Source organism: Accipiter gentilis, chromosome 17, assembly GCF_929443795.1.
Source record: "Accipiter gentilis chromosome 17, bAccGen1.1, whole genome shotgun sequence".
NCBI lineage: Eukaryota > Metazoa > Chordata > Aves > Accipitriformes > Accipitridae > Astur > Astur gentilis.
In genome coordinates this window covers 6735469-6762216 of record NC_064896.1, presented here as the reverse complement: position 1 = coordinate 6762216, position 26748 = coordinate 6735469, and the positions used below count along the sequence as shown (strand labels likewise).

The 26748-nt window shown below is 44.7% G+C and overlaps 1 protein-coding gene across 10 annotated transcripts in view; it reads left to right on the top strand.

The window, feature by feature from the left end:
• The first annotated feature begins 5605 nt into the window (after nt 1-5605).
• PUM1 (pumilio RNA binding family member 1) overlaps nt 5606-26748 on the top strand; it is a 79173-nt gene continuing 58030 nt past the window's right edge. For 8 of the 10 annotated variants that reach the window (XM_049819693.1, XM_049819683.1, XM_049819688.1 and 5 more), the window contains exons 1-3: nt 5607-5727; nt 9917-10290; nt 25365-25433. In XM_049819693.1, coding sequence (XP_049675650.1) covers nt 9928-10290; nt 25365-25433 — 432 coding nt within the window. In that variant the 5' untranslated portion in view covers nt 5607-5727; nt 9917-9927. Of the gene's footprint in view, nt 5728-9916; nt 10291-25364; nt 25434-26748 lie in introns of those variants that run through there. The other 2 variants (XR_007508434.1, XM_049819689.1) reach the window with 2 other exon arrangements.

The following is a 26748-nucleotide window of genomic DNA, read 5'->3' as shown; positions in this document are numbered from 1 at the left end:
ACACATAGGTACAATCCCTTGACTCCCCAGGCTATGGTTGGCCTGGGACATGTTTGGAGGGACAGCTGCTGAAGGTGGGACGCCCTGAGCAGGGCCATGTCTCTGCCACGACTTGGCCAGCACTGGCCAAGACCAGCCCTGGAGCCTGCCAGTTCTTTTCCAGCTGGGAATCAACCAAGCCCTGCCCAGCAGCCCACACTCAGCAGTGACACCACCACCACCTCCATCTCGGGAAGAAAGTGCCACCACCTGAACTGTCATGCCTGCAGCTGCTTTGCTAAGCTGTAGAATTTTTTGGATCCCATTGGATCCCAGGGCTGGTCTCGACACAACTGCTGTCCCACCATAACGCTGCCCGCAAGGCTCTCAGGAGGGAACAGCTCTTCATACCCCAAGCACTCATTTATTTTATCCATCAGCATCTATCAATCACAGCTCCTGTTTTCTCTGCAGCTCTGGTGTCTGGGTCCCTACAGGGTTTGGTGGCTAGTTAAAAAGGCTGATGAAAAGGTAGGAACATGGAACAGGGCTCAGCCCTGCTCCTCGCTGCCATGACATGTCTCAGCAGCAAGGTCCAGGGGGAAAACCCATGTGGTTTAAAAAACAAACAAGAATTTCCTTTTCCTGGTTTATAGCTCCTGTCAGGAGTTTGTGGGCTGCTTTTCTGTAGGTTTCTCAATTACCTTCTCATTAATAGACTATATCAGTGGAGTGGCAGAGGGGCACTCAAGGATCCTTCCCAATGACACTCAGCCCGGTGTGCTAGTGACCCTACCAAAAATATTTCTCGCTACTTGGTCCCTGAGGAAAATACCTTCTTGACCCCATAAGAGTGAGAAGAAGTCCTGTGTGTCTCTTCTCATCCTGGATTTAACCCACTCTGGATCCCATAAATCCACCCTGGATTTATCTCCACTTCTCCAGTACCTTTTTTGCTGCCTGCCTCTGGCTGTCTTCTGTGGTGGCTCAGTGAGCCGTGGCAAACTGGAGGGAGGGAGGACAGCAGAGGACATCACCAGGATGTGAAGGAGAGCATTGGCACCACTGTTTTCTAACCATGGGATGTATGGCATGGCTTTGCCAGCTGCCTTCCTGCACGCAGAGAGGAAATAGTGGGATTTGTTGTTAATGACCCTCAAGACATCACCCAGAGTTGCTTGGTTGTTGTCCTTGCACCCAGGATCGGGGACTCTGTGTTGGGCTTGATACAACCCTATGTACAGCCGATGGGTGGGAGTTGCTTAAACACTTTAATTTTATGGGGGTGTATTTTTGCAAGAAAAAGTGACTTTCCAGCCAAAATGAAACTTTCAGACTTTACTGTTGTCAGGTGGGTCCACAGCCAGAATTTCCTTCAGCTTGCTATAACTGCAACATTTCACTAGCTGCTTTTAGGCACTTGGCTGCTGACTCCTGAAAACATCTGGGTTGGGTTTCTCAACAGGAGTGTGGAAACCCGTAGGTGAAAAGTGTCGGTGAAAACCATGGTTTTATCTGATCATTGAAAGCTGCTGTAGAGACAAAGGGATGTTTCTCAGCTAGGTCCACTGATGACGACAGGTCCAGCTCAGAAAGCATTTATGTGCATACCCTGTATATGCATGCATGTGGGACTGGGCTCTCACAGTGAAGGTCCCTTGGGGAAGGTCCATGATTTGAGGTCTCTGGTCATCTTTGCAAAGCAGCTGATGGAGCAATGGATGGGTTAGCACACAGCCTGTGTTCATGAACAAGCACTAAACCTACCCATCTGTGGGGCTGGTCAGTACTTTTTGTCTCAAGGCAATAGGGTTTGTTGAAACACTGTCCCCATGACAAAGCTGAATGATGTATTTGGCTCTTAAAGCTTTTTGGTCAAGCCGGCACATTTTGAAAGTATCCTGCATAAAGATGGCAGCAGGTTTTGCCTTGGTTTAGAAAAAATCAAGTAATTAAGTGGATTATTTTTTTTCTGGTGGCCAACGAAATTTTGCTGCCCCACCAAAGAACTTGGCACTAGTGGGGGGAGATGCCCTTTCCTCCCATCTGGCTTTTAATTTCAGAGACCAAGTTGTCATTGAAATAGAAGTGCTGGACCTCTCTACACTTCTCCAAGGCTGGGACAGCCAGGACTGTCTGGGGGCAGCACTGACGCTACTCATCTGTGATTTCTGGAGTCACTCAATCTATTTTCTTTTCCAGCTGTATCCCCTGTCCTGTGCACGTGCCTCTTCCGTCAAGCTGTGAGAAGCTCTGCTCTGAGGAGCATGAATCACAGCAGCACTTGGTTTATTTGCTCTTAGTTAGAAGGCTCCTTCAAAGAGAAGATACTGTGGTGTTGGGCATCATGCCACCACGAACAGAGTCTGGGCAGAGCATGGATGGAGGGTCTGAATTTGGGCATTTGGCTTTGGATGTGTAACTTTGAAGTTTAATGAAGACTGCAGTTGACTGAAGCCCCTTCTGTAGTCAATGGAGGGAGAAAGGTGCTTCTTGCGAGTCATTCAGCGTTTAAGAGGACATCAGTCACCTTCTGGAGGCACTTTTTTGTCTTTGTGGACTGAAGATGAAGCCCGGAATAACTTATGCCAGGACTAGTACAGGGTGAGCCAGGGCCAGGGACCTGGGACTGCCCTTGATGGCCAACAGTGCAACAAAGATCAGAAGGACATTTCCACCTCCAGAGGGTTTTTCCCATGGAGACGGAAATTATTTCACTGCCTGCGCTGCCTCTTCCTCCCACTCTGCCTGCCCTGGCTCCAAAGTCTCTGGAACAGCATGTTCGCTGAGTGGGAGCCTTTCCATGGATTGCAGCAAGTCAGGAGCTTGGGCAGGGTCTGAAGGACATGAGAGAAGACAGCAGCAGTGGGAGGCAGAAGTGGCTGTGGGAGGAATGGAGGTGATGGAGGTGAGACCCAGACTCCGACTCAGTCCCATAGCCACAGAGCTGCAGGTCCCCACGTGCCATTTCTCTGCACCTTTCTTCCTAAACCGAATAAACTAACTGGCATAAGTGGGTTTTAACCACTAATACTTCATCCGCAGGAGGACTCCTTCCCTCCCCCTCTCATTATACTGGTATAAATGTAATTATCTTGGGTATAATTAACACAAACCATGTTTCTAGTGTCAGCAAGCAGCCTGGGTGTGTGCTGCAACCCGCCGTGGCATAGCTGTTATCTCTGGCTTGCAGCAGAGGGTCAGTGCTGCTCAGGGACCTCTGCGCTACTGACAGCACAATAGCTCGGGGACAGGCAACCCCACCAACAAGGTGGGGTGCTGAGGTTGCCAGTTTGCAAGCACAGCACCCCAAAAGCTGGCCAGCAGAAGCAGGTAGGAACTTGCCAACCCTCCTTCCCCCAGGCTCCACAGTGAGGACATGGTGTGGGAAAGAGCTCCCAACCTCTCATGCTTTGCAACTCAAACATTTGTCACCCAAAAGTCAACACTGACATCTTGTATCAGCCCAGGACATTCAGGAGATGTTGCAGAATTCAACCAAAGGAGAAGGGTGTCTGGACAGATTTATTTGCTCCAATGCCAAGACAACACAGTTTCACTATTCACATCTTCGCTATGCCGTGAAGTTGGCCTTGCTCACAGCGGTGGTGTTTTGGGGACATTGCATGGCCCACCATGGCACAGCAGAGCTGGGTTCAGGGCTCTACCAGCTGGAAGGTGGAGAACTGATCCGACCTCACTGCACAAGCATGCTTCTGATGGACTGACTGTGTCACCGAGGCAGTTTCCTTGTAACAGAGCAGCGCAGCTAAGCAGAATGAGTTGCAACTTCACTAGGGACGCTTGCCAGAAGAACCTGCTGATGTTCCTATTCCAGTGGAGAGCCTGGAGGCAGCCAGGCCTTGCTAACAGGAGCTACTCGTTGCACAGGATCCATGCCACAGCCGTTTGTGGGGTGCTCAGGGCCCTGCAGGGCTGCGTGGCAGAAGGGCAGGGGATCCATGCCAAGTGCGACACAGCCATTTGTGCAACATGCTGCTGTGGCAGCCCAGCAGAGCTGAGTTTATCATAGTGGGGTTTTGCCAGGTCAAATAAGCCACGCTGGCGCTGGCCAAAGAAAGCTTTGGGTGGCTACGCAAAACTTGGCTTAAAAAACAGCCATCAGCCGTGAAAGCCTTTGCTAACTGTTTATCCTGAAGGTCTCCTGTCATGCCCAGCCTGGGGTACTCGGCACCTCCCAAGGCTGCGCCCACGAGCTGCATTTCCCCAGGGTTTTGGAGGTTGGCTGGGGTGAAGCCCCACTTCCCCGCAAGCCCTGGCTGCCTGGGCTGCACCCTCCACCATGGCACGGGCACCTGGAATAGGCAGCGTGGCAGCAGAGACACCTATCACCCCAGCAGCCCTTTGGGGAGAAAATGGATGCAAGCCACGCAGCCAGATCTCAGCTGGATCCGGCCCTACTTGTGCTTTAATGACTGTGATGAACCAGGCTTGAAGTAACTTCTTGTATCTGAAACCACAACCTGCTTGCTTCACCCACGAAAGCTCAGACTTCAGGGAAATCTCTCGCCAAGGCCCATGCGGTCTGCAGGACCCCGTTGGCTGACGAAGCCCTTTGAAACGCTACAGCCGCTGCACTGGGCTGCTGCTTGTTTGCTCTCTGTGTGCGTGCAAGGGCATGCCTCAAGCTGCTTCCCTGCATGGGCAAGTTTCCTCCCCTTTTTTGTGCGTGGTTCTCTTGCCTGGGCGAGAGGGAGACAAAATATTACATCTAAGCAACAAGTGCAGGTGCTAAATCCCCCCCAAAACATCAGAGCCCAATGCAGGAGGGTGCACAAAACCAACCGCGGCCGCTCCCAAACGAGCTGCCCCTTTAACATGGAGGTGTTATTGCAGAAACTACTGCTCCCAGAGTACAGCGCTTTGTTTTAATGTCCAGACCGAGAGCCTGGCCGGCGCCGCAGCGGCGCACGCTGGGGTGTGTAGTTTCTCCATAGCCCTGGCTTTGTGGGGAAGGGGAGCCGGGGGGAGGGATATGAGGGGAAAACACCCCAAAATTGTGCTTGGCTGCTGGTGCTGGGCTTGTAAAGGCGTGGGGTGAGGAAGAGCCGTTCTCCCAGCCTGCGCTTGGCTGCGCTTCATGTCTCTGGTGCAGTTCTTCAATGCCTTTGTGCCAGCAGGCCCCGGGGTGGATGGCTGCTGCTTCGGGCAGGGGGAGCTGGTGCCTGCCTGGTGGCCTCCCTGCTGCCCAGCGCAGGCCTGGGGGTGCCCAAGGCCGGGAGCCGTGGCGGCGGTGTGTGTGGGGGGGGGGGGGGGGGCTCAACCACAGCCCCCTTAGCCGAGGGAGCGTTGATGGCAGCAGCGTGGGGCTGAGTACGGCCTGCGCCCCACAAGCCCAGCTGGGGAAGGGGCGACGCTGAAAGCCCGAGGCCCCTGGGCCCAGGCCTGGCCCCAACCCAGCCCGGGCCTGGCCGGGGAGCGGCGACACCCGCGAGGGGACGCGCAGGAGGGTGCCGGGCACGGCCCGTGTCCCCCCGCGCTGCGCTCCCGGGCCGGCGCGGTGCGGGTTCGGCGGGGGCGGGGGGGAAAAGGGGCCGCGGGCAGGGCCCGGCCCGGCCCGGGGAGCGGCGGCTCGGCGCCGCTTGGAGCGGCCTCGCCTTCCCGGCGTGCAGCGCGGCGCCCGTCCCCGCCGGGCCGCCATGTTGTCGGAGTGAAAGGCAGGGGGAGAGGCAGGCGGCGAGCGGCCTGGGGGGGGCCGAGATCCGTCTTCATCCTACCGCTCCGCCCGTGAGTATCGGCACCGGACCGGGCCCCCGGCGCGCCGCGCACCTCAGCGGAGCCGCCGGTGGGGCCATATTGGTGGGGCGGCCAGGCGGAGCGGCGCCAGGCCGCCCCGAAGGCGAGCGGCGGCGGGGCGCTGCGCCCGGCTCCCTGTAGGCGCTCGGGGGGCTGGGGCCTGGCCCCTATTGTTACTGGGGAGGAGGGGGGGAGCTCGGCGGACCCCCGCCTCCCGTGAGCGGCTCCTCGGCCGCTCGCCGCCGCGCCCCGGCCGGCAGGGAGGGGGGTGTTATTGTTGGGGGGGGGGGGGGGGGGGGAGGCCCCGGGCCCATCCCGGCCGGGCGGCGCCGGTGCCCCCCGCCTGCCTCCCCCTGGGCCCGGGCCGCCGTGGGGGACCCCCCCCCCCCCACCTCGGGGCTCCCCTTTCTCCCCTGGGGGGCCCCAGCCCGACCCGGCGGGCAGGGCCGAGGCCCCGCTTTGTTGCCCCGAGGGGCCCGGCCCGGCGCTGGTCCGCGTTGGTGTGGGGGGGGTGGTTGGGTCCCCGTCCCCCCCCCGCCCCGGCCTTGGGGGGGGTCTTCGGCGGGGCTGGGGGGGGCCGGTGTCCCTGGCAGAGGAGAGGGACGGTGCCTCGCAAGTGGGAGGGAAGGAAAACGCAGACAATACTTTTTGATGTGCTGGGTGACCCTGGGGTTTTTGTGTTTGTGTGGTTTTCTTCCTTGTTTTTATCTCGTTTTCGGGTAATAACGGCGTTTGGCACGCTGGTAATTCGAAGAGTCTGCCTCTTGCCTCAACCTGAGAAATACTATGAAATTAATTTTTTTTGGTCAATGTTTAATAACTTTGTTCTGAGCAGAGATTTTATTAGACAGATCATGAGTAAGGAATTTCCTTTATTAAGAGCGAGGGAGGTGGGGTAAGGGGTAGAATTTATCTTATGAGGTTTTACCTCTGGTTTAAGCAACTCGGTCGGTGATCAATTTACCTGCTTCCTGCTGTGTCTCCCCAGGGTTTCAGGAAAACACAAGGTTTAACGTTAAAAGTTCTTGTAGGCCACACAGCTTGTGAACAATGGCTGTGCTTTAATTTCCAGTCTAACTTTCACAACCAAAATCCAAACCACCCGACCCAAACTCTCTTCTAGTTCGTGATTGAACTTTTTGAAACGCGGATCTCATGCTGCCTTAATTTTTTAATACAATCTGTTATTTTTAGAGGAATATTGAATAAGAGCGGTGAAGCTCTGAACGCGTAGCTGTGCGCTATGTGGATTAAAGCCACTTTATTCAGCATTGTTGCCACTTCTGCTTAAAACTTGCTTGGGGATGTCTCCGAAGTTTTTGTTGCTTGTGGGGCCTCCCATAATCTAAAGTATTTTGCTTGTAATGATAACTCAGAGCAATTTATTTACTTGCTATGTTTTTATCAAGGGAAGAGGAAAATTGTCTGCTTTGAAGTGCTTTGTAGCCACGTAGAAGCCTTTGCTTGTTAATACGTAACTCTTCCAAGCAAATGGTTTACCTAGAAAAAGTTTATTATGTATTGTTATGAAGAGTTTGGGAATGAAAAGGGTCCTAGTAACCATTAGCAGTGGCGAGTCTTGCAGCTGCCAGTTAGCTTGTGAATGTGCGTTGTGTAGGTGACTTAACATATTTCTGATGCTCTGTGTGCTTTGAATGACAGGATTCAGCTGTCCGCTACATTTAACACGGCATTTCTATAAAAACACGTCTTGGAACTACACTTGAACTACCCAGAATGCTCTTTTCCCCTTTGCTCCCTTTCAAAATGTCGCCTTTGCCAAGTTTTTCTCTTGTGTTTGGAGCTGCCTCGTCTGTATTAGACGAAAGAGGAAGCGTCTGGGAGCAGGAGGCACTTGTGCACATCTTCATAATACCTTTGCTGAGATTTTCTAGAGTTTCAAAAAAACCCCCAGTTTTTACAGTAGTGCAATTATTAACGGTCTGCCTGCAAATTAAACTAGAAATGCATTTGTGCTGGTGAGCAGAGGGGCCTTGCAGTCCGCTGCCTTTTGAGGGAGGGAAGTAAGGTTGTGGCTGTGCAGACTTCCACTGGCAACTTTGTACCTCGTGGTATTCCCACTGGAAACAGGGCTTGTCACAATATATAGATACTTGAAACTTTTTGTGGATTCATAGTATCTCTCTCTTTTAAAGAGAGTCTTTTAAAGACTGCCCCAAGATTGCTTGTAACCTGCTTTCATAGAGGCTGCTCAGATTTCATTGTCTGCCCTTAATATATAACCCAACTTGGTGGTATGTGAATTTCTTACCAGTAATTACTTAATTTTTTTTCTTATTTCATAGAGGAGCTTTATTGCTTCATTTCATGTTACTGAAGGATTTTGATAATGTTTATTAAAGGGAAACTAATGGGAAAATGCCATGAAATTGCAGTATTGCATTCTTAAAAATCAGTGAAGATTTAGTAATATCTGGTGTTGTCACAGTATTTTATGAAGTATTTGGGGAAGGTAGTGATTTCCAGAATTTCTGAAAGACAGAGGAGCTAATTCTGTTGAATGTTGCTGGTATTTAAGTTGTGAAGGTTTTTGAATATATAAAAAGCCTTGCAGAGTTGCTTCTTTATGTGTCCATGGAGGCTGTGTATGTGTGTCAACAAATGCATGTTGTAGGTGCAGTTAAAAAAAAGTCTTCTCTCTGCAGTTCTTATAGTCATTTTCTTCTGAATATTAACACTGTTCTCAATTAGTGGGACAAACTTGACTCAGTTTGATGAAAGATAGGATTTGGATTTTTTTGTGTCAAGTTTCTCTCTCCACTGTTGGAAAATTGTTCTTGGAAGTTGCTTGTAGTAGTTGACTGTAGTTCAAAACTACTATGATGAGCATAGAGGAAACACAGCCGCCTTTCAGGCCGTTGGAGCTGCTGTCAGGATCAGGGCCAAGGTTTACAGCCACCAAGGTACAAGAGTAAAAGCATTCTCGTGCTGGTATGCAGCTGTGCTGGGAATCCATAAGGGCTGCCCCCGCCCCAGTTTCATCCTTGTAACTCTCTGTGGTATGGGTTGCATTTAGGTAACTGAAGTCATAAATAGCAATCTTTCTAAAAAATAGTAATTCTGACTATACCATGCCTTTGAAAACAAATTCAATTTGTGTGTGCGCTCTGCATTGGCTGAGATTACATAATGGGGGAAAACACTTTTCTGTTCACATGTGTAATGTCTTTATTGCTCTTGGGATCAGCTGATAATGTTGTCTTAAAATAACAAACAAACTTGTGTGTTTTTGTGCTGCTGGGATGCTATCAAAATATTTGGGGGGATAGTAAATTATTGAGTTGCTGTCAGCCTAGTCTGCCAGTTGTCCTGCACGCAGATGATTTTGGGTGTGTGCAAAGCATTTGGGGTATTTTCAGTGTTGGATGGTTTCCACAACTTGTCCAGCTTTCCCCTGGTGCCATCGACAGCAGGACCGGCACTGCTGGCTGCTCTGGCTCTGGAAGGTTCTGCCGAGATCCCAGGCACCGAGAGGTTAGCTGCTCTTTTCTCCAGGGAATCTCGTACAAAACGTGCCAGTGCGTTTTACCATCTCATGACCGAAGCCAGCTTCTGAGTTTGCAGGAAGAGCGCACATTGTGTTTGGGACTTAATTAACTGTATAAGCAGAAATCCAGTATTTTAAGTTTGCATTTGAAAAAAAACCAAACCTGTTGCCTTGATGTTTTGCATGACTGAGCGAACACATCGTGATACAGTGGGACTTGTGTATTGATTGAAGATCTGCCTTGCAATTTGTCAGGTGTAAACAGCACGGCAGGCACTGATGGTGTAATTTGCATTCCACCGGGTTTTTCGGGGGCTTTTTTCTAGCAATTTTCTGTGGCAGCACTCCAGTTGGTATTTTGTCCATCGCATAAATTGGCATTCTGATTTCAGTGTAATGGGCACCTTACATGAATCATGCGTATACTGATAACACTTTGCAGCACAAAATGTGGGATTTTTGGCTAGTGTGCGTTTTTATGTGATATTTTAGTTGCTAGGTTAATGGAGCAAATAACTGTGTTAAAAGGCGTCAGATTTGGCATCATGATGTTTCCCTGCCACTGTCAAGATGGGTGTGTTATTTAACACTTAAAGCTGAAGCTGTGAGGATTTCATGTTTTCCTTCTCTCTTTCTTGCCGTCTCTCCCCCCTTCCCCTCACCCCCCTGTAGGTGTTGGTGGAATGAGCGTTGCGTGTGTTTTGAAGAGAAAAGCAGTACTCTGGCAGGACTCGTTCAGCCCCCACCTGAAACAGCACGCTCAAGATACAGCTAATCCCAACATGCCTGTTGTATTGACATCTGGAACAGGGTCCCAGGCTCAGCAACAGCCAGCTGCAAATCAGGCGCTTGCAGCAGGGACACACTCCAGTCCTGTTCCTGGATCCATAGGAGTTGCAGGCCGCTCCCAGGACGACGCTATGGTGGATTACTTCTTCCAGAGGCAGCATGGTGAGCAGCTTGGGGGAGGAGGAAGTGGTGGAGGCGGCTATAATAACAGCAAACATCGCTGGCCTACTGGGGATAACATTCATGCAGAACATCAGGTAAAAAAAAAAAAAAAGTTCAATGTTTCCAAACTCAACACCTGAACGCATCGGGCTTATGGTAGATGCTTTTAATGACACTTTTTAAAGCTTAAGCTGGTTACTGTGTGGTTGGATAATGGCAACAGTTGTACTTTTTGTTTTCTCTTTTCAGGATTGCCGTGCCTTGGTAGCTATAAGCTGAAACATTTCTGCTCTTGAGGGTGTTGAAATCGCAATCCACTCTCTGTGACAGTCAAATGCATGTTTGCAAAGTTTATCATTCCCTTTATTGATTTTTTTTTTTTTTTTTTGGATGTGTGAACCACCATAGCAGTGAGTGCTGCTGCTTTTCAAATCTGTTGCTGTAGTTAAATAATTCTTATGTAATGGTATTACAAAACTGCCAATGCATGGAGGTTGGGCTTTTACCATTCCCAATATTGAAAAACACAGTTCTGGAAGTTGCTGGTAATGTGTTTTCCTGGGTTTCTTTGCTTGTTTGTTTTGGGGTTTTGGGTTTGGGTTTTTCTGGTTATAATTGGGAGGGGAAGGTGCTATTAATGTGCTTAGCTGAACTGAGAAGAGAACAGCCTTAAGAATGTCATGGAACAGTGCTTTCAGAAACACAGCTAACTTCTTACATCAACATAACATTTCTAAAAGGGTAGTGGGCCAAAATGTGTCTTTGTAGTAGTGTTTACTAGAAGGCCTTTTCAGTAGTTGCATTGTCAGATGTGCTGTGAGTTAAATGGGTGTATGACTCACTCTAGCTTTCTGTCTGTGACCTCTAAGTAACTCGTCAAAGGAGATGTGCTTCCTCTTCTAAAGGAGCAGAACTTAAGTGTAAGCACATTTTAAAAACGAATGATTCCCACAAATACTGTCAGAGCAGCAGACACAAAGCTTTTGCAACCTTTATGAATATCTCTTGCCTCTAGTTTTTCAAATAAAAGCAAACAAGCCCTTGTTCCTCTGCTGTGCTTCCCCAGGGGATGTGTTGCCATTGGGACCATTTAAAAGCAAACATTGCAGTGAATTTTGCAACCTCACTGAAGTCAGTGTGTACATCACCAAAGAAGTAAACCCAAGTGTCCTGTCAATTTGTTCTGGAAGAAAAATGGCATAAAATACTGCAATATGAACTAAGCAGCCAGAAGAATATTGTAGTTATTCCCTTATGTAGAAACATAGTATTTAGTTAAGTATTAACTATTCAGTTACCTTTAAAGGAAATAACTGCATTGAATTGAGATGTAATTTTTCTGTTAAGTATCCAAGTTTTCAGTTGCGAAATGTAAAACTTGTTTCAAGAGACCTCGATGGAAGAGATCTTAACGTGCTTATATGTTGTGTAAGAAACAGTAAGAAAAAATTTCTTACTGAAAGGCTGCAGCTTTTAAGTTTTTCAAATAAAAACTATCGTGCAGTTTGGTGTGGAGGTGTTTGGGCAGGGACTGCTTTTGTTTGGACATTTTGTGGAAAGATGACAATGAATTAAAATGAACATCATTAAATTCTCAATCCTCTTTTCCTCCAGCTCACACTTTCATCACTCTTTCTCTGAAAATCCATAAAAACAAAGACAACAAAACTCACTGGAGATGGGGGGGACGGGGACAGGACACCCAAACCTTGTGGTCATTAAAAATTGCGCTGGTACTTGAACTTTCTGTACTGCATTCTTTAATAACCAGAAGACTTAAACTTTCACTCGAACAGAAGAATCCTACCTGTTATTGAGACTTGCCCTCATGTCAGTAGATGTGTTGCTCTTCCTCAGCTTGATTTTTCTTCAGTAACTTCTTGAATGAAATTATATTAATGAATGTACCACGTAATGAAGACAAAAACCTCATTAGCTTACACTAGTTTAAATGAACTTTTAAAAAAAATAACACATGTATTCTTTGGAGGCAGAAAACTTCTGAGAAGACTGTATGGACAAAATATACCTGCAGGCTTAAGCTCATAAGGTTCTGTGTGATGCTTTTCACCGTTTTCCCCCATGTGTTCTGTGATCTGAAGCTTGAGAAATACCCACTATAATACAATTAACATCGGGACTTTATCTGTTCTACTTCCTGGTGGTTTTTGCATTGGGTGTAACGTATGTGTCACATAGTCCTGATGCATTGCACTCAGTATGCCTCCTTAAACCAATTTTTGTGTTTAATTTCTTCGAAGTCAGCTCTGAGATGGGGCAGTAACCCTTTTCTCATGTGTCTTATTTGATACCATATATTCCAGTGATTGCTGGGCAGTTTTATCTATGTGTTTATAGCTTCAGCCTTTCTTGAGTGCCTGTTTTTCCACGGTTCTCTGTTTGCCTCGGGGGTTTTACTCATGGGAAGCAGAATGCAGGATATATGTAATCCTAATACTGCCATTCCTTTTGACTTTTTGGCCACCTCTGCATCTGCTTCTTAAATTATAAATTCCTTGGAGCAAGAACTAGTCTTATGCATGCAAAATAATTTAATTCAGTTTGGGCTTAGCTGGGGTAAAATTGAATTTGTCCTGCAAGAATAGAAGTGGAAGGAAGTGCTGGGACATGCAGAGAGGTGGGGAATCATTATGGATGTCTGCTGAGTCTCAATTTCCTATGGATACACTTATGTTACTATATTTTTGATTTTAGACTTTGAAAGATAATGCAGTGAGGGCCCTTGCCTTGCTGCCTTGAAGACTGGTTAGGAAACTCAGTAGATAAAAGATAATGGAAAGTCAGAAAAAATAATTATAGGGTAATATAGGTTAATGCCTGCCTAGAGCTTGGGAGGTCATAATTAAAGGTAGAGGGTTTTTTTTTTAATTGTTGAATCCCAGTTTCTTCTTTGTTACGTATGTAGACAGACATCTATCTCCGTCTGTTGGTGATAATACTCCAGTGATTTTTACCAAATGATAGCATTTCATCATGTGTTATTAAATAGCTATGAGTGTTGTGAGTCAGGACTTATTTACGGGATCCTTGCTTTTCATTTTTTATTGTGCTGGCTGTTCCTCCTTGTCATTTGTTCATACTTTGACTAGCAGCTCTGAGAATTGAGCTGTGAGTGGCTTTACTAGGGATGGCTTCGACAAAGTTTCTTTGCTCCCAAGGAAGTAGATGGGGTCCTCTTGTTGAGAACAGAAAGAAAATGTTGGTTCTTTTTATATTTTACCTAGAAACTTTCTCTTTCCTTTGCATTTCTCCCTTCTCCAGAAGGCAGGAGAATAACTGAGTTTTTATATAAAATTAAGCAATTAAAGGTGCTACTCTCACTTTGCATTTTTGGGTATCAACGATACGTCATCCACACAAATGGCATATATTATAAATTCCTCTTTGTTCTTGCAGACACTGTAGTAATGGTTGGAATCTCTGAACTCCTAAGCAAAATTCTAGCTGTCTGCAGCTACAGATACTTCATCACCAAACTTTACATGGAAGACACTTTCATCAGCCAGGTCTTGACTGCAAAACGTAGTCTTCTCTTTTTATCCACAAAAAGCAGCAAGATGGAAGCTGAGTGTCAATGTCCACCAGTAATTATAAGATTCAAACTGGAAGAGGTTAAGGCTGTCATTCACTTACTCAGGCTCTTTGGGCAGACAGTTGTGCTAGTTGCACTAGGGTGTTTGTATGCTCTTTATTCTGCATAAAAATGGGTAGAGATCAGAACTTCACATGGGTGAGTGAAGAGGTGCAATATGACTCCTGATGAGTAATGGCCTAGGTTGGGTTTGTCTTGATTAGGAAAGGTTGCGTATCTCATTACAAATCCAAACAGCCATCTACTACTCCTGCGAGGAATGAAAAGATGGTTGAGATATTCAGCTGGGAGAAGTTACCAACACCGAGCAGGTTTTTAGGAAAATTGGCTGGGTTTTCTTGGATGGGGTCTCTTGTGGCTTGTGAATGCGTGTATGTTCTTGAACTAGAGTGAAGAGAGAGTTTCTCTTGTGGTGGTCCCTTCTGAATTACAGTGAATGGATATACTTAGACTGTCTGAGTTGCAGTTAGGGTAATGTGGGAGTTGCTTAGTAGAAGCAAATGATTTTAGGGATTTACTTTCTTTGAGAGCATGTTTAATTAATAATTTGAGACAATAGAACTCTGCAGGGATTGTCTTGTTGAATGTGGGGAATTTTTCACATAGTTGGTGAAGAATAGTGAGCAACTGGGCTGGGACTGCGTTTTGTGCTCAGTTTTGCCTTTTGGCAATGTGGGTGTGCAACTTCTTAACTGGGAACTTGCGTTCAAGTGGAGACAGAAGGTAATTCTCCTGGTAGCTGCTCTTCTAGAGCACTGCTACTCAAACTGTGCTGTTTGCTGCTGTGAAAGTGTCTGGATTTGACTGTGTTTGACAATGCTTGGTGCCTGTTGGCAGGCACCATGGCCAGAGTTTGTCTTGAAGTTGTGGCAAGGTCCTCTAAAAAGATCCTGGCAGCTAAGGAAGCAGAAGTCCTAGCGTTCGTTCTTCCAAAGTGAAAGCCTGCTTAAGTGACGGTTAACTCTTCAGGACAGAGATTTCCTGATCTGCCTAGGGAAAGCACCTAGTGTATGAGGGCTGCAGTAGTCCAAATAATGTGGCTTGTTGTCTGGGCTAGAGTTGAAGGCATGGAGCAAGTTCTTAATCGCGTATACCACATGATAGAACACGTGACTCTGTTCTTGAAGAACATTTTCTGATAGATGTTTCATTAAATCTGTTGAATTTTCATGGGTACTTCCTTGTATGACAGTGAAGTGGTTAGGGCTTTTCCTAAGTTGACACTGAAATGGCTGTGCTAACTTGATACCCAAATAACTTAGAATATAATGCCGTGCTGAAATGAAATGTCTAGTTTGGCTGCTTTGTTTCGCAGAAATTTCCCAAGAGTAAAGGGGTATTTTTGGGGGGAGGAGAATCGGAACATTTCATTTAGTTTTCTGCTTTACATTGCCCTTTGAAAATTACTCCTGAGATACATTCATGAGTAGATTGGCTAAATTGGATATTTAAGGTTGGTTATTGGAAAATCCTTCTCTTGTATAGGTGACAGAAAACACCCTGAAATCTTCAGAAAGCCAGTTAAAGACTCTGCTTCCTCTGAATCTGTAGGTTTTGCTGTCCTTGACAGGCAGTTGCAAGATACCTGGCTCTAGTTGGGATTGCACAAGTGACCTGATGTGCTGGCTTTCAGATTTCTCTGTGGTATATCATCTTTGTAGTCTGTTTCTTTGCTGTGGTGCTTGCTCAGGAAGAGCAAAGGTATTTTCATACTATTGACTTTGCAAATTTCAGTGCTTCAAGAAGACTTCAAGTATTTCAGTTAATATATTGGGCCCAAGGGTGTTTTGAATAGAGCTTTATTAGAGCATAGCTTCTGCTTGTTTTCTTCCTCCCCTCTCTCCAACTTTGCTTTCCCCTTATCAGCTTTTTGGTGGTTTGCTGATCTGGTGTGACCCATCTGTGCTTCTGCAGAACAGGTTGTGATACTTATAGCATTTTTGTAAATGAGTGAAACTTTACAGAAGATACAAGCCATATAATCCATCCACAGTAGCTTCTTCCTTGCAAATTGGCACGGTTAATTTTCACTGCTGATCGAAAATCTCCTTAACAAAGGGCTGTTCCAGAGCATTGAATCTAGTGTTGCCTGTGTCTGAAAACTTGCTTATAGGTGTATGCTGAGACAATTTTAAAGCTGTCTTCTCTGTATGATGATCTTGTGGGTCTGCAATGAACAAACTTGCCTTTGTGTGCGGATGTCATGTGATGCTGCATTCCCTCCTGTCAAGCGATCTGCTCTCAGATATCATGTTACTCCTCTTCCTTTGCTAAGGGTAACTTTTGTTCTAGGGCAGTTGTTTTTATTGGGAGCATCTGGCCGTGTTACTTACCTTGTACTGAAGCTGTGCTTCAGACCTTGATTCTGTGCTGGGGTGAAACTCCACTGTTGTTAAACCCTCAAGTGAGCCCTTCGTCCTGCTGCCAACAGTCGCTGTGGCATGGGGCTGCTTGCATCCGTTTCTGACAAATACTGAGCTTGGCACTGGCATGAGACATTGCTGTGTCCCTCCTTTACACCTTTTTCCCTCTGAATTTAAACCTTAGAAGGTCAGAGTAGGGGTGGGAGTGAAACAAAAAGCCTTCCCAGGGGTCAAATGAGCCAGATCTTAGTGTAGCCCTCAGTGCTTGCACAAAAACATTGATCCAGACACACACCTGGGAAGCAGAAGACTGTTTTCCCAAGGTGCTGCCAGCTCCAGCAGGGCAAAATTAAGGTTACTTCTTCTGTAATCCAATATTTTGGAAGTTTGCACCGCAACGATATGTGCCTGAGACATCTCAGGGTAACCTAAATTCCACGTTAATGAAGCACTTCCCTTGGTGAATAAAATCTGAGGAAAAACATAATTAGCTAACTAAGCCGAGCCACTCTGAAAGGCTGCCTTTCTTGCATTTATTTCTGTACCCTGAATCATTAATCATCTTGGCTAAATGCCATGTAAAGCATTAGCCAATCTGCAATTTCAATAGCTTTTTGCTTTGAATGCTAATGGTAGTAGCAATTCTAATGATGAATCCTTTACTACAAAAATAGTAGTTAAACCACCTAATCCTGTCTAATACTTGTGACTTCACATTCTTTCTTTACCGACTATTGTTATAGGAGAGGACTAAAAATAGTGCTGTAATCAGTTGATGGAACAACATATTTTAACCCTGGATCTCGTTGTTAGTGGCAAGCCTGTTGTTGACAGTGTGCGGTGCTTTTCTTATTGTCAGCTGGTAAATACTTTTTTTTCCCCCTCTCCTAGATACTATATATATATGTGTGTGTGTGTATGCATGCAGGGTAGATATTATTTAAATAACGTGCTATGTGAGCTGTTCAAACAAGACAAATGCAGGCAGTCTCCCACAGCTGAGTAGGAGGCATTTGTTTCCATTGGAAATTTGTAAACCTTTGGTTAATTTAAAAGGCTTTAACAACTTGTGAGTATATAAATCAAGTGCTACAAGTATTTAGGCTATTCAACCAGCTATATTTTTTTTTCTTTCCTCTTCTCTATTCTAAGGATGGAGGCAGCAGTCTGAATGTTTTTGATATTGTTCTTACTGCCTCAATCCCGGTGTTCTTGTAGTAATGTCAACCTTTTTTTGAGGAATGTTTTACTAGAAAATAGTTGTTTTGTTTTGTTGTTTTTTACTTTTTTTCTAGTACAAAAAAAGCAAGACTTAAAATGTGGAGGCCTAATGGATGGAAACTTTACAGATACTTGCCTTTTCACGGTTGCAGAGTGCACTTGAGTTAAAAATAAATAAATATCCAAGTAATAATTACACTTTTGAGGTGCTCTAGGTAAGCGCTCATAATTTACCTGTGCAAAGAGGGAGAACTTGTAATGTCTCATCTCTTGTCTTCTCACAGAAACAAACATGCTATTCATCTTAGGAGCTGAGAAATCATAACGTTTTGATCTATCCTGACAAGTATAACAGTAACACAATTTCCTGCATTACTCTGCAGGAGTAGAAAAGGAAAACAAGTGGTCTCATAGCAAGGTGGTCCCATCAAGCTTGTGCAGAGCTAAAATTGTTGGAGGGCTCCCGCCAGGCTCGCCAGGAGCACAGCCATCATCGGCAAAGATTGAAGAATGGCCCCTTCCCGTGGATTTGTGGTCACAGCGCCTGGCCCTTGCCTATGCTTTTGTTTGCCAGGATGGCAGATAAGTTCAGGGTGATTTGTCAGAATTCCTTATGGTAGTATCTGTGGGATACACTGGAGTTCGTTTGCTTGGCTGGCAGGACTGAAGGCTGCAGTCGACCCTGTAATTTACTGTAGATCAAAGAAATTTTGAAAGCAGCCATTTACATGTTCCAACTTCTTGAAATCCTGTCTCTGCAGTTCCTCTGTTTTAGCAGATGCTGTCCTGGGGGTTTTGCCTGCTGGTCAGAAGTGGAATTGGGGGACAGCTGGGGGCTAGATAGGTCCTGGCATAAGAAAGCGCAGGGGAAGGAGAAAGGCAGTCTTTGAAATGGGGCCACATGGGTAGCAGCGTTAGGGAGAGGGGAAATGGAGAAACTGGAGAACTGAGACTTACAGAAGCAGCCTTCATTTGCTTTGGTTACCCTGTTTAACATAATTGGCTTAATAGAAATAGATAGTTTAAGCCCTCTTCAATTGCTGTTACCGCTGATAAATGCAGATATTTGATCTGTTTAATGTTGTCCAACATCAAAAAATAAAATAAAAATCATAAACCCTCAGGCTTCATGGTACACTTTTAGAGACAATTTTTTTAGATCGTCAGCTAGAATATTTCATCAGCTAGAATTTTTAGATCATCAGCTGGTTATTTCTCAGCTTCTTTTTCTCCGAAGGATTTTCTAGTTTGTTCGCCTGTTTTTTTCTCCTGTATGTTTGGCTTTTTCTTCTTTGTTTAATTCCACCTGTCCTTTCTCTTACTGGGAAACATCACTTGCATAAGGAGGAAGAAAAAATCCTTTATGATTAAGAGTGAAACTTAGCCTTTGGTAGTTTTGCTGTGCATCTGTCTAGGTGAATATAAATTCTCCATAAATGAGGCTTCCTTAATATATAAGGCTAGTGTACAATCCCCTGAGATGCCTGCAGACCATGAAATGTGATACAGTATTACACTTCGAATTTATATGTAAAGGTCATATTAGCAACCATGTTTGCTTAATATAAGGTGCAGTGTTAACACTGATTATTGACATTAATATTTACTTAAAATTAAAATTCAGCTACTTTGCTGGTAGCTATCAGTTTTGGGAAAAAAACCCCCTTGGTTTATTCTAGAATAAAAAATACGGTACTGGAAATCCAAAAGGTAAATATACTGTTGCTCTCGTTAATTTGTTAGGTCCTTCAAATCCCTGCTTAGTAATCATAAGGACGGTTTGGGGCCCCAGTTCCTGTTAATTTAACTGACTGCAGAATTCCTTTTGACAAGTGCCATTTAGCCCTGTAGGCCTTGTTGTTTGCTAGGTTAAAATTAACTGGAGTTTTCAGTACCAGCAGTGCAGTGTGTCCTATCAGGTGCTTGGGTTTATTGCTTCTTTCTGTGGGCACACTGGTGCTTTTGCAGGTTTCCCCTGCTGATCCTTTGCTGCCTTGCAGCTTTTTAGTACTGGGGACATCAGACCCTGTTTTGGGATGGCTTGTTAGAGGTGTAATAGAAGAGGTTTGGTCCTGGTCTTTGTCTGTAAGTTGTTCCCTCTGTTCTCACCCTGTTTTGTGAGCAGTTCAGACCCTTGGGTCTTTGGTGATTCCTGGAATGATTGCCTGAGTCTGCTTTGCTCTTCTGTAAGAAAAAAGTTGGCAAAACTTCCAAATGCTGGCTATATCTGTGACAGAGTATGTTTCGAGGGGGGTGTTCAAAGGCAGGGAAAAGTGTCTTGCCTGGGTTTGTGGTGTGGTAGCTGAGCAGCAGGTCCTGTTCTAAATAGTACCAGCACATAAAACATCTTTAGCTGCTGGAATATTGCTTTCTCTGTTTCTGCTACAGCTATATAAATTCAAAAGTGTTCCAGATACAGACAAGAACCTAGTGTCTGTGTAGCTTTGGGACCAAGAAAGCATTTGCTTCTGAGCTGCTGTCATTGAGTTTTGCAGTGGTGAGGCCCTCTAATCTTATTTTAAAAAAAAAAGAAAAAAAAAAAGTGTAAATGTCCTGTGTAAGATGGCTACCTGACATAAATTAGCTGTGTGCTGCTTGAGGGGTTGGAAAATCCACAGTGAGTATGTTTGATGCAGAGTTGCTGAGAGGCTCTTCTGCTGTTTGGGAGGTTGAGTCTTGAAAGTGGCCACTGGCCTAGAGAGAAATTGGTTTGCGTTGTTGCAATCTGCAGTAGGTGAGAGCAGAAAGCATTCTGTGGTTTGGCTTGTCCCCTCTAAAATAGGCAGTGGGAATCTGCTATTGAAACTTGGAAAGACCTCTCTAGCCTCAGCATGTATAAGGCCAAGGGTTTTTATTCAGGAGACTGAAAATAAGATTTGGAGGTCTGACCTAGAGTGAGTGTGCAATGAATAATACAGCTGTCTCTTGCTTTATCGCATGTTTTTCGGAGCAAGGGTGGAAATTGGTTAAGAGGGCTTTTGAGAGACTGGATTGGCTTAAGCCTTGGTGAAGCGAAGCAATCCAGTGGGTTTACTCTGGTTTCTCAGCATGGCTCGTAGTCAGTGCACTGGGCAAATCTGCTTTGGGGTATGCGCTTTCACTGTGCAGCCAGGAAATTATTTATGAGTTGGTGAAGTGTCTATAAGCTGGAGTGTGTTACAATGACACATTCATATATTAACGTGCATGGAAATTACTCTTCTTGAATGAGATTTTCATTAATTTTGGTGAGATTTACATAATTCCTGAGTGCATACGCAGCATTTTGTGAAGGGGAGGAATGTTCTTGTGCAATGAAATTGTTTTGTAACTCTCATTCAGTACCAGTGTTGCTGATGTACAGAGCCTTAATTTTGTTAAGCAGGCTTCAAAAGCAAGCTTGCTGGTTTTCTGCCTTATCAGAAAGAACAAGTACTCTTGACAAGGTAGGGAGGTCTGTTTTTCGTAGTTGGCGAGGATGTGCACTTTGCATTTTGCTTTGCAGAGTTGGCTTGCCTGGAAAGGGCTGAAATGGGGGTGTGACTGAGGGGTGCTGCTGGCTGAGAGCAGGAGTCAGGTTTTGTTGGATCACTTATGAGGCAGTTGGGACTGCAGCTGACATCTCTTCATGTGATTCCTGACGTTTCTCAAGATCACCTCTTCCTCCAAGGAACCAGGTTGTCATGTTGTATCCTGATGTCAGGGCATCGATTCCTTGTGCAGCCAAGTTCTCTTGGTGTTGTCTTCCGGATTTCTTTCAAAACTCTGGTTCAGTGGTGAACCAGATTTTATGGTAATCAAATCTCATTGACGTTAGCACTCATCTATGAAGAAGTTCTTTCTCTGCGGACCTCCTTGTTTCTAGTGTTTACACCATCGTGACTGCTCTATGTGTTTGTGTTTGTTATGGGTCAGTGATAGTTAACAGGAATAGATCCTGATGAGGTGGAAGACCATCTATATCATTTAATTACCATTTCAGAGTATGGCCTTGCCTTTTGGAATGCTAAGGTGTAGGAAGTCGTGATTTTGGCTTTTATGTTCTGCTGTTTCAGAAGCTATTTGCTCATCTTTCAAAAAGAAATGAAGGAGACCTGTGATATTTGTGCATGCAGTGTAAGAAAATAAGGTGAAGAGGTGTTGCTATTTAATATTATAAAGTGGGGAAATGAGAAGAGGACCTTTTGAGTACAGCCTTTAAAAACTGAAAAATAAGCTAGCCTGTATCATAAACAAATAGATGCAGTGATGAGTAGAGATAAAGGAACTATGTGACTGAAAGGGCCTCAAAATTGGCGATTATATACAGTTTGAGTATACAGTGCCTGCACAAAGACCTGATTTAGAAAACATTTTTAACCATAATTGGTAGGATTGATGAAAGAGAGATGATGAGGGGTGTGACTTAATGAAAGAAATTATTCATTACAGATCTTTACCTGACCTCTGATAGCAGATAGAGAAGCTGATATTATTTTTTCTGCTTTTGATAGTGACTGGGGTAAAGTGTATTTGGGAAGGAGATGGAGACAACCTGTTTCTACTGTGTATCATTTAATAGGGAGGTTAGGATGGCAGTTTGCAACCTAAGACATGTTTAAAGGACAGGTTCCTTCAGCCCTTGCGAGGAGTGAAAATAATAGCGCTCTGTTAAGTGTGCAGTTAAACCAACCAGGTATGAAAAAGCTGGAGTGTACTTTGCTTTCATGTTTATCCCCCTTTTTGCCCTTTACCACTCTTCTTATCTTGGTCTCTGTATCACCTCTGTAGTAATCAACTATCATGGCATTGTTTGAAGACAGACATGCTTCTCCACACTGGAAATGGACGAATGATCAGCACTGAGGAGAGCTATGTGTGCTTACTGGACTGTAGGTCTTAGAGAAACAGGAATTGCTAAATTATTGTGTTGTCTGGTAGGGGATCGTGAACTTGCATTGAAGGCTTTGACTGTGTTGGAGATGATGTCGTTTTTAGTTACACCAGCTCTAGCTTCCCCACCAAGAATTCAGGGCAGCATGGAGCATAGCTCAACACGTGGATGTAACTCACATATTTGTGCTGCTGTAATTGGTTTAACGAGATGATAACATGTTTTTCTACTCAAGACAAATGCTTAAACAAGACATCTGTGAAAATGTTCTTGCATTTAACATGAACAAATAAAATACACAATTCTAGCATTTTAAAAAATGTTTGGTACAGTAAGGATGACCATGTAACATGCTGAAGTACCATAAAGAGGGGTGAGAGAAGGGGCTGAGGAGTTGATTCTTGTTCAGAAACTGCCTGCATGTTCTGCACAGGGCTTTCACCAGGGATGTTAGTGCAACTGAAGTTGAGAGGGGAGCTCTGCTTGGCAGTGGGGAGTTGATAGGGCTGGGATATGACCAAAACAAAGTACAAATGTCTCTTAATACCCTTTAAGCTAGGAAGGTAATGATTATATCTTTCTAGCAGCTTTTTTTTGATGTTCCCATAGTACAACATCTACCTTTGGGAGTTTATTTGTTTTGGGGAAGTTGGGGGACATGAACTAAGCAGCCTTTGTTTCTCCACTAGCACTTTCCACAGCACTGCAAGTCCTGGATCAGTGCCATTGTGGCTGCATCTGTGGTTTTGCTGGGATGTTGCTTTAGCAGTGAGAGTAATGAACATCACCTACTGAATCTCTTTGTATAGCTTCTCTATTCCTCAGATGTCTCATTGAAATAATAATTTGCTGCTGTTAAGCTTTTGTGGCTTGGCATGTCTGGGGGTTGCAGCCCTTTCCATGAGTTAGACTTGAAATGCTTCGCAGAAGAATTTGGTCTTATTAGCTTCTGTTTCACACTAGGCAACTGAGATACCTTAGCTGGCAGATCAGTGATGGAATTGACAGTGAAGGGAAGTCCTTGATCTTGCCTGGCACTGTAGTTTCTGGAAGGTGGAGTCCTGTTTTCACTCTGTGTGTTCGTCACTTGATGTGATAAGCGTCACCACAGAAGGTGGCAAGACTGAGGCATAACTGAAAATAACTTTCAACTGAGATATAGTAATAAGAGGATACTTTATTTTTAAACTGTGATTCTGAGCGACTGGCCATTGAGGATTTGTGAATTACATAAAAATGTATTAGATAATTTAACAATATGTTACTGATCTTTTGCAAAGTAGTATTGTCACAGACTAGTAGAAGAATTCAGAGTGGAGGGGACTTCTGGAGGTTATCTGTGGTGCTTTCCCTACATCTGATATTCTTGGATGAGGTCTATTGAATCTTGTCTTAAAATAGAAATAAAGCGTAATCACAACAAAGTCTTGACTTGGTTCTGCTGGAAATAGTGGCGTGAGTATCAGAAGTCAGGGTTAAGGTCAGTGAACATGGTATAACTGCTTACAGCACTAGTCACTGGCAGCATGGTGCGTTAGCATCTAAACCAGTTTTTGGGGTTTTTTTTGTCCTATAAATCGCCCACCAGGTATTACTGGGTCCCTTCCCTTGGCCTAGAGGAGGCTGTGTCCAAATCACCTGCAATGTCTTCAGTGGTGACATGACTAAACACTGCACATTAAAAAGAATCCATAAGGGACTGCAGTGAACAGAGTGTGCGGATTACTCATAAATAAGTGTTTTACAAACTGTTACCTCTGCTCTAGCAGAAAGGTGTATCGGATCTGTTGGGTAGCAGGGATTATGTAAACATTGAGTAGGAGGTGTGTAGTATTGCCTATGTGCCATCATAAGTGTTTGTGGCTGTTGTAATAAGTGCTGCTTTGATACAGGTGTGTTATCTGAGGAGGCCAATAATTTAGGCTGAATCCTAGCACATGGTTGTACTTCTGTGCTTTCTTAAGCCCATAGTTGGGGGTTTTTTGGGGGGGGGGATTTTTTTTTTTTTCTTTGCTTCTGCACATGTGTTCAATGGCTGCATCTGTAGGGACTTGCCTGGATGAGATTTGGGAATGAAATCAGAAGTGTTTTCTTGCATTTTCAAAATATCTGACTTATTTAGCTAACAGTTTTAAGTTGCTGCTTTTTTTTTCCTGTTCTAATTCAATCAATTTTCATCAAACCATGATCCAAAGCAGAAAATGACACAGCTGGCCAAGTAAATGTATAGCTACAAGTCTTCCAGGTGAGCAAGGCCAGTGTCACCTCCCAGGGCCGCCCTCTTGTTCCTGCAGTGCCTGAGATCTGCCCTGCATGAATCTGGAAGGACTGCTTCATTATTGCCTTTCCCTTGCGTGCCTTGCCTTAGCTGGCAAGTGTTGGGGCCCCCAGCATAGCCACGGAGCTGCGTGGCTGCCATGCCACACACCAGCAACCTCTCAGGAATGCGAAAAAGGCCATACCCTATCGGGGTTTTCTTAAGGTCTTTTGCAGCCCAGTTTGTGCTTCTGGATTTCCACTTTGAGACATTGTTGTGGGTACAGTAACTAAAATAGGCAACTGATCTTAAGGTATTGCTTGCTCTCCTTTCTTCATCCCCTGCCCCTCATTTCAAATGGTGTTATTTCATTTAATTTGTTTTTTGTTTCTACCATTGTGTTTTTCATATCAAAGTAACTTGAATATAATTCTGCCTATTTTATAAAAAAGTCTTCACTTGATTTTCACCTGAAAGGAAATTATGCTGTCTTGCTTGCTTATGCATTGACTCCCTCACCTGAAATCATGCAACTTACTGTGAAATATTAGTCTTTGCAGTGAACTTAACAAAGGCAGTTGCATTGGACTTTGTGTGTCTTAAAAGTAATTGCTAGTTTTTCCTTTTTTGTGTGTGTATAAATTTAACACTATAAACATTGTAGCTTCTGGGAGTCTTAAAGGTAAGTCATCTTTTGGAGCTCAATAACCTTGTTATAATGCTGTAATATGGAATGTAGCTCTCAGTTTGTATCAGAAAAATTGCTATAAACTATGATTATCATTAAACTCCCCCCCCCCCTCCCCCCCCCCCCCCCCCCCCAAGCATTTCCTCATGTATTTTTCTTGCCCGTCTATAAATAGGTGCGTTCCATGGATGAACTGAATCATGATTTTCAAGCGCTTGCTCTGGAAGGACGGGCTATGGGAGAGGTAAGTGAAAGGCCTATAGAGAAAAGTCTATGTATTTTGGGGGGAGGAGGAAAATAAATAACAGTTTTTGAGGCTGCTGGAATGATTCTGAACTTGAGAGCTCTCCATTATGACTGTGAAGTTTGTGTGTGTGTGTGTGTCCGTGTGCACTTTAACAAAAACCTGTCAGGCTGGAATACATCTTAGTAGGAGGAACAGCTAAGCCCTCCACCTGTTGTATCATCAAACAGTAAAATGGTGGTTGTAAAAGAACAGTTAGAAATATGTCTTGTCACAAGTGTTACAATACTTGTAGCATGTTTATTTTGGGATCCAGTGATCTCAGACCCCATAATATTGTGGGTTTAGTTGTCTGTCATTGTCTGCTGCCCTGTTTCCACTCCTGGCCACCTTTTGGCTCTTGTCATAAAGCACAGGACTGTGTTTAACCTTTAAAGTAACTGGGCAACGTAATCAAGGGCTGCAGAAGTGATAAGTGCTTCGGACAGGTCAAAGGACTGAGCAGGGAGTTGTCAGATAATGGACCCTTCAGTTCTAACTTTATAGAAATCCAGTGAGAGTTATTTTAATCTCACAGGGCAGTAAGGAGGTGGCAGATTTGGGGGAGATGACCATTGGTTTTGTTTGAAAAGAGAGAGTTTACTTATTTTTAGAGTGACTTGAAAGAGTAGCAAGTTACTGTAGTTGGCTATGTTAGGTTCCTGCAAGTTGGATACAAATGCTTCTTTTCCTTGCCTCGTTCCCTTCTCGTTTATAGTCAGTCTGTTTAGAGGCTTGTGGAAGAACAGAGATGAGAACATCATGTCTTGTAGGAGGATATTAATGTGTGGCAGGTAACCTAGATGCAGGTCTGTTGTTTTGGAGAGACTTCCTTTTTGCATTCCTGTCTGTCAAGTTCAGGCTAGTTCATTTTCTCCATGTTTAGTCCATCCTATCTCTGTTACCTAGTTTATGAGCCAGCCTAAAAATTAAAATTAAAAATAAAAATCCCTACAACCCAAAAATTACTGTTGTGGAGAAAACAGCACACTAGGACTGTTGTGTGGTGGGATTCATAAGAAGGTGCCCTCTCTCAGATGAAGGCCTCAGGGAATTCATGGTGCTTGCAGCTTAGCTTCTCTCCTCTCCTCCCTTCCTTCTCTGGAAGATCGTAATACTGAGTTGCATTTTAATTTGACAGTACTTGATAGGAAAATCTCTGTTTCTCTAGGTGATGTTAACCTACACTGAGACTATTGAATAAGAGTAGATGAAAATTATTTACAAAGGAGAAAGCATGACATTAAAAATCTGTCTAAAGTTGCTGAAAAACAGC